At 38.6% G+C, this 8,440-nt stretch overlaps 1 protein-coding gene across 1 annotated transcript in view; it reads left to right on the top strand.

Annotated features, from left to right (window-relative positions):
- Ctnna2 (catenin alpha 2) overlaps positions 1 to 8,440 on the top strand; it is a 983,267-nt gene that overhangs the window by 739,557 nt on the left and 235,270 nt on the right. The window contains exon 8 of the mRNA XM_050162003.1: positions 6,061 to 6,213. Within this exon, the coding sequence (XP_050017960.1) occupies positions 6,061 to 6,213 (153 nt within the window). The remainder of the gene's footprint in view (positions 1 to 6,060; positions 6,214 to 8,440) is intronic.

Genomic DNA, 8,440 nt, shown 5'->3' with positions numbered 1-8,440 from the left:
TCTCTCTCTCTCTCTCTCTCTCTCTCTCTCTCTCTCTCTCTCTCTCTCTCTGTGTGTGTGTGTGTGTGTGTGTGTTTGCATCCACCCATGCACATGCATGTAGAAATCTGAGCAGGACCTCTGGAGTCTTCTACCATTCTAGATCAATCTCATTATCTTGAGACAGGCTCTCTAGCTGAACTTAAAGCTCACTGTCTCAACTATGCTGAGTTCCTGGTATCTGCTTGCTGCTATCCTCCAATGCTGGGGTGCAGGTACACAAAACCATACAACCATGAAACTCTGCTACCCTACCCAGCTTTTTACATGGATACTGTGGTTCACTCTCAGGCTCTCAAGCTTGTAGAGCAAATGCTTTCATGCTCTGAGCCATCTCCACACCCCCATAGCCAACTCTTTGGGTGAAAAATAAATGAGGTTTGTAACTCTTTAGAACAGGGACACCAATAATCCCTAGATAGAGATTATTATTATAAATATAAACATTCACTCTGTCTCTTCCTGCCATGACTTCACTAACTCTTCTTCATTCCCCACTGCTAAAGTCAACACTTTCTGTGCAGACCATCTAATCCCACAACCTTTCCTTGGGTCCTTTATCTTGAACCTAGCAGTTGTGGGCTCAGTTTTCTGCTAATATTTTTCTGCCACCAAGTTAAGCTGCTGCACCTGCTGGACTGAAGCCATCTGGAGATCTTCAATAATCGCTCTCCTGAACCCTGAGGCAACCTTTTATTGTCTCTTCTCATGAAAGCAATTAGCCTTTCCCATCATGTAGGAAAAAGAGGACTTTGACTCAGACCTGTGTGTGCTGGGGCTGAAAATGAAATCAACAGATGGAACCAAACACCTGCTCCTGTCCTTCTGGAACAGCTCTCATTGGAACAACTTTTTAACTAAAGATGATTTTTAACCTATACAAATAAGAAATTATAGCCTTGATATTTTTAAATAAGATTCATGACTATAGAATGGAAGATAGCATATTTTCTGAAAGAAGACTACATTGAAATGCCACCAAACTGGTCTGATAGCCAATCAAAAGACTATTTCCAGATTTCTCTTCACCTCCACAAAGGTCACTCAACGACCACTGAAACTTATTTTCATAAAAATACATGCATGATCAATCTGTTAATGTGACTGCACTGCATTGAAATAGCACCCAGAAGGCAGAAAAGACAGCAGTTGTTCCTCAAAAGTTTGTTTGCCTTTTCTTGTGACTGACCTTGGTTCTTGGTGGCTTTGACTTGATCTATGATTCCCAAGTTTTGTATCTATGATTCAACAAGTTTTCCATCCCTCTCCTTCAGATGATAGTCAAGTGCCTTAATTTTACATAGTCCACTACATTCTACCAAAGCAATGGTCCCTGTGACAATTAAGATGGGTCTTTGCATATCAGTTAACATAACCAAGATAATCACTTACCAATGCACACAGCAACTTATCTCTTAGTCAATTCCATTCTAATTAATTTGATAAACCATCAAAGGAGAATAGCCTAATCATTTCCTTCTCACGAGAAGAGCAAAAAACAAGACCTGGAAACCAAATGGAAAGAGAGCCTCTAAAACCTCAGGATGGCAGCATCGTGTAGATTCTCATTGAATCTAGGCCACATGGCCAAATAAGTGTCTTGGAGGCCAGGTACTATGTTTTAGGGTTATGTAAAAAAGTCATAATAGGGTTATTATAGTTTAATAAATGACTACATTTATCAGAGTTTCTCTCAGTACTTTTTATTCCACCAGAGAGACTTTTATCCTGACTGCTTTGGCAGTCCTGGAGGGCAGAGACTGTGGATCTGGTGAAACTCCATCAAGGAGTTTGCATGTAGGTAGTACAGAAAATGATGGCTGTACTGTACTTTAACTGAGCCAACACAGCCTCAATTTCACAAGGAATTGATGCTTTAGGAGGGGGAAAAACAAGGCCTGATGAACTCCTCCCCCCCTTCTTCTTCTTCTTCTTCTTCTTCTTCTTCTTCTTCTTCTTCTTCTTCTTCTTCTTCTTCTTCTTCTTCTTCTTCTTCTTCCTCCTCCTCCTCCTCCTCCTCCTCCTTCTTTCTGTACTTGTTTCCATTAGGATGTACATATGTCCCAATTAAAATTATTTTTCTTTGTGGTATCATCAAGATGATGACCGAAGAATCTTGTATTTCTCTTAAAAGAATACAAATATGGAAAATGTGTTGATTATTTTTAATGTTTATCCTTTAGGTTCATGGATATGCCCTGTTCACTTGTGCCATCCCATACTGGACCAGTGTCTTTAGTATCATGGGATCCTGTGCATGTAATACACCCTGAGTTATTAAAGTGACTTTGGGTGGATTATTGCATTGACTAATTACCAGGACTGACCTTCACACTGGCTAAAATTTGCTTGACTTAATGAGGCTCAATTTTTGTCAAACCCTCTAGGCTGGATGGCTGCTGGCCTAGTCACTTCGTTGCTTTGATCTTTCATTTTTAATAATAATTATTGCACAAAGCTTAAGGAACTATGGTAAAATATGTCAGTAATCATGAAAAGCCTGGGGCAGCTACATTCAAGGAAAAATATTAAGCCTTCAGATTTTTGACCCTAATTTGAATCACACTTTATACCCAACTTTGACCTTGTTGGAGTTGACTTTCATTATAATATTAAAAAAATTAATACTTCAATTCTTAATAGGATTGTTCTACACATGTTAAATGATGGGATAAATGTTAAGTTGCCTGATCTTTATTAAATATCATCATCCCAGCCTAGAATCAGTGTTCACTTTTATGTGTGAAATTCAAGATGATGGTGGATTTTTTTAGACACATATCTAATTATACCCAAAGAAAACTCCCATTTGAAGGATGTCTATCAAGCAGGGCAGGCTTTCACCCTGTAAGAAAAGCAGGGTTGATGAGTATTAGCTGCCTAGAGCACTGTGCTAAGAAAGATTAGGAAGCAGAATTGAGCTCAGCATAAAAGTGTGCTGAGACTGACTAATAGTGTCTGATATAGCACAGGAAGGAAGAGGGACGTGATAACTATTCCTGCCTTGGTTCATAGATTCTAGACTTGTCCTCTCACCTTACAGGGATTTTGTTGGAATTTCCACATTTTCCCACCTTTTCTTATTTTCTGCTCATGCTTGAGTTCCTGAGTTTTCATGCGCTCTCCTACCTTACTTGCTTTTATTTTCCCATTTTCCTTTTCCCCTCAGGCCTTAAACTCATGCCTGTCTTCAGTGACTGAGATTATAGGTACACACTGCCATACAAGGTTAGATTTTGTTGTTGTTGATTTTTTTTTTTTTTTTGGGTGGTGGGGCATAGGAGAAGGTGGAGTTCAGTACATGAAAATCTCTTCTGTGTCTGCTGGAATTTCCCTGTTTTCATCAGTCGTGGTATAAGTAGTTTCAATGGCTTTGGATTTCTTACTTCAGGGATGCCTGGAAGCCACGTATTAAATTTCTTTTCCTATTTTGACTTGTCATCTTTTTTCACATCCCTTTTAAGCTCTTGCTAATATTTTACTTTGATTTTTTTTCTCTTTTCTGTCCCTTTTAAGGCACTTGCTATGGTATTTATTCATTTTGTTTCAGTCATTTTGAAATTGACTATTTGAAACTTTTTTTTAAATTTTAAAATAGAATTCTTAGTTGCTTTCTTTTTAAAGATTTATTTTGTTTGTGTGTGGGTACCCATGAACATCAGTCTCTTCTATTGATTTTTTTTCCTCTGTTGTCTTGTCCCTGTCAAGTTCATGTTATTAAATCCCCACCTTCCCCTTTCCTATGTGAAGCACTGCTCTGCCAGAAGCTGACAGGTTAGTTTGATGTGTTCTCCACCTGGTCACCTTTAGTTCTTTTTGCATAACCTTTCAAGTATATAGGGATGTCCAGGAGCTGCAGTTAAGGGGGTTGTGGCTTACCCAACAAGGATACTCAGCACTGACTTCTCGTCCTCTGCAAGAACAGCAAGTTCTCTAAAATCACTGAGCCATTTTTCCAATTTTGCTTTTTAGAGATCTTCTTACTCTGTAGCACAGACTGGCCTAGGCCTCAGATTGAGCTTAGGATAGACTCAAGTTAGTGGTAATTGTCCTACCTCAACTTCACAAGTACTGGCATCACAAGTATGAGTCAAGATGCCAAGTTCATAGTTGTTCTTACAATAGTTTGTATTATTATTTCTTATCTTGCATTTTTTCTATAAAGTCCTTTATCTAATTTGTAATGGTATGTTACTTGTTTTTATGGTTACCATTTTTATCTGTTGTATAAGCATATCGTTCTGGTATAGTTCAAATGTGTACAGGAAAAAACAACTCCTTACGGCTTCTGTAATGTTTAACTTTGCTCAGTTCTGGAAGAAAATTCTTCCTGTGAATTCAGGAATAGTTAATACAGTTGGCTTTTCTAGCTTCACAGAGTTCCTTCTTCAGCTACCTTTTGTGGGTATCAAAGATGTGGTGGCTTCATTGGAGAGATAACCTTTCTCATTTTCCTCTGACTTATTCCTTATTTAGACTTATATTTGTCTCTCTTGTCCCTGTCACGTCATTTTTTATTATATTTCTACTCATTTCTTCTCTACACAAATCAATGCCCTTGAAGCAACCACGGCAGGTTAATTTGAAATCTTTCCTGTAAGCCCTCGTCCAGGTCTTCTTTTTCTGTTTCTGTTTCATGCCCAGTTACAAGGAGAAATTTCAAAGCAATTCAGAAGAAAGCTAAACAAACTTACATATGTATATACATGCAGCCTTTACTGTCATTAGTGCCCAACCACTAGTTCTGACCAGTCACAGCTGAGTGTGTCACATTGTCGAAGATTCCCCGACTGCCTCCAGGACAGGTGTTAATGAATTGATTTGAGAAATGTACAGATTATTTGCCACCTTCCCTTGTGTTTATTTTTATTTGTAGGCTTTATATATTCAGATGATTATGAACAAAGTACAAGCAAGGTGATTGTGCAGGGATAGTTTTATTTTGTTTTCATGCAGCTGCCCCACTTATTTTAATAGTGTGGGAATGGTGTGTAATTATGCATTGTTAGAAGATTCAGGTTTGTTTATTCTTACCTTGAAATATTCTAAGTGGTTTTTTTTTTTTTTTTACTTCCTGGAACATAACAACTGCATCACCATAGCACCTGGGCTGGAATATTTTTATGGCTGTCAGATGTTCCCTGTTTTCCCTCTGTAAACCACAAACACTATATGTGAAGAGGGCAGGAGGTTACACAGTGAGAAAGTTTCACGGGTGACATCAAGGCTCAGCACTCTACTTGCATTTCTCCCTAATGACTGGTTGGTACACAGGCATCTCCACTGCTGAAGACCTGAGCTCTTGAAATTTGCCAGGACTTAAGAGTTTGTAGAGCCAAACAAATAATCCAGTGAAAGATGAGAACTGATCTTTGGTCAGTGTTTGGAGCTATAGTCTATTTATGTAATTTTCAAGATTTATATTACATATAGTTCCTAGGCAGACTTAATCAATCTACCTTTTTTTCTTTGATAAAAAAGAAAGTTTTTGATAAGAGAAAATTCAAGAGATTTAAACTATTATTGACCTAGTTTCAATTCTGTTCCTGTGATCATTATCTAGATTAAAAAAAAAAAACAGCTGGGGGAAGGAAAGATTTATTTGACTTATAATTCCAAACTAGAGTCAATTACTGTGGGGAAGTCAAGGCAAGAGGAACAGTCTCATCTACCATCAATAGCAGAGAGAGTATGAATATGTACAGGGTTCTTAGTGTTTGGCATCTATCCCTTCCTCCACATTTATATAGCCCAGAATTTCATGCCAGGGAAATAGTGCTGCCTTTGGTGGCTTGGTTCCCCAATGTTAGTGAACAAAATCATGTAATCCCCTCCAAGCCAAGCTGATCTAGGCAATCGTTCATTGAGAAAATTTTCCCAGCAGATTCTAAGTTGTGTCAAGTTGTCAATCAAAACTAACTATCCCTATTGTTTATATCGTAATGAAAGCTTGACAGTGGTTTAGGCAAAGATTGACAATTTTATTCCTTAATGTCCTTTTGCTTTTGTTTCTAACTGTAGCTTCGGAAAGCCGTGATGGATCACATATCAGATTCTTTCTTGGAAACCAACGTCCCTTTGCTGGTTCTCATTGAGGCTGCAAAGAGTGGGAATGAAAAGGAAGTGAAGGAATATGCCCAAGTTTTCCGTGAACATGCCAACAAGCTAGTGGAGGTAAGTCACAGACCTGTGGACTCAGGTCTCATAGCACAAGATGTAGATATAGAGTGTGTCTTTACACATGGCTCTTGAGGTTTTAATAGACTGCTGTTTTGCAGTTTCCTTGGAAAAGTCAAGCACTAGAAGCTTTTTTTTTTTTTGTCCTGGCTTTCTGAGTATTCTGTTCCCCTCAGATGAAACACATTATTAGCCATCCTTCCTTGTTGTGTGTCACGACTTTTCATACTCTAAAACGTGTCTGCTAATTTTCCTGAGCAATAAGCAGAAGCTGGAACTGTAGTAATGAGAGCTCTCTGACATTGAATGGCAGGTTTGACGAGAAGAAGAGAATCAATATCTTCAGATGGTTAATTTATAGCCTGTTTCCTTTCTACCCTCTTCACTCCCCATTCCAGTGCATGCAGTGAAGCCCAGATTGCCTGGTTGTTGTGGGAGTTTTCCTGGAGAGACATGAACAAATATCTGTTGGCTCCAGATAGGGTGCTAAGGATATACTGACAAAATTATTTCATCTAAGCCTTGTTTGATGAACCAGTGAGACACTTGAAATTACAAAATCATGCGTAAGGAGGTACCTACAGGAGCTAGATAAGCCCTGGTAGCTGAATAATTGAAAAACTCACCTCAGCATGTATTACGACCTCAGAAGGTTTCAGACATGGAGTGCCTCCCTCAGCTGAATGTTCACCATTTTATTCTCTAGTACTTCCAGAGATCACAGCAATTGGGACAGGATTATATAAAGTTGGGTTAGGCGGGTTAGTTTCTGGATGTTGAGATGAGGGTCTAATGACCCTCTTACCCTTTATGAGGGAATGTCTAAAAGTCAGTCTTGTAGGGATTTCATGAAGGTAATAACAGCTGTTCTGATTTCAAGATAGGAATGGCTCTGCCATGTTGAGTTGGGGAAAGTCTCACAACACTAGCCACATGGTGAATTTGTGGGGGAAAATCCATTTTTTTTTTCTAAATAGCTGTTTAGATTCCTTGTGGAAGATCTTGGACTAGTACTAATGTATTTTCAAGATCATGGATATATTTTATGAAGTAGAGAAATCTGTGGAAGTTTCATTATAAATCCTATATTATACCCAGTGATATTAGAACAATATACAAAGGGAAAGTGATATTTAGGCTGCTTGAATTTAGGAAGTGAATGGCTGTAATTTGAAAAAAAAAACAGAATTAGTGATATCATCTCAAGGGGGAAAAATCACAGATGTTGATCAGGAAATGTGTGAAAGAGTCTTGGAAGGGTGGTGATCGCGGGATGTCTGGAATGATTGCAAGCAGTAGGTCAAGGCCCACAGACGGCCTTAGCACCACTGCCACCACTGTGGTGTGTTCTCTCTCTCTGATTGTTAGTACTTATAAAGTCACCAAAGCATATATAAATGCAGGCTGAAATGAAACAGGTCCAATGTTTCATTTGTGTGTCAAGGAGATGATGAAGAAGGAGTTGAAAGTGGAGTGGGGGAAATGGAAGAAGGAGGAGAAAAGGGAATTGCTGAATAAATGCTCTAAGAGTTTAAATATTAATGTGAAACAAAATACTATTAGCACATACACATGCCATCCTATGTGAGATATTGTCGTTTTTATAAATACTTGTAGGATTTAAAGAAAATATATTCAGCAGTATACTGTAAACACTGTGTATGAAAAGATTCAAGCTACCACCAAATGGTAAATACTTCCTGTGTTCAGTATTGTAAGTGTCACCAATTCTGTGCATGGCCTCATTTGTAGCACACTTTTAGAATGCAGATGTGACATTCAGCAAGCATGGGGCCAGTGCACATGAACTCTCTCTCTAATCATTCTTGTTTCTCTTGTGACAGACCATAGTCAACATTTTCCCTTGCTGGTTTTGGGGTCACTGTAAATGAATCTACCTGCTACCCTTGATCCCCTACTTGTGGCAGGTGGAGGAGACCTTAGGTCACCCAGTTGCCCAAGCCAGAAAAGTGATGCTTTCCCTGCTTTACTTGTTCTCCTCAATGACCGTGGATGGGCTTTGCAGCCAGCAATTGCTTGGAATGTCTTAATGCCAGGAAGACAGGGAGCAGGAATTAGGGTATGGAATTGCAGTAAAGCAATTAATGTGGTATGTGGACTTCAAGTAAAGTCTTTGTTTCTAGTTTGAAAAAAAAAATGATCTTTGTGAACTTAGAAACTATCTTAGTTTTTCTTTTTTTTTATTGAGAAAAGGAAAAAAAAA

The sequence above is a fragment of the Alexandromys fortis genome, unplaced genomic scaffold (assembly GCF_014885135.2).
Source record: "Alexandromys fortis isolate MF-2015 unplaced genomic scaffold, M_Fortis_MF-2015_v1.1 scaffold_105, whole genome shotgun sequence".
NCBI lineage: Eukaryota > Metazoa > Chordata > Mammalia > Rodentia > Cricetidae > Alexandromys > Alexandromys fortis.
This window is presented reverse-complemented; position numbering and strand designations above follow the sequence as displayed.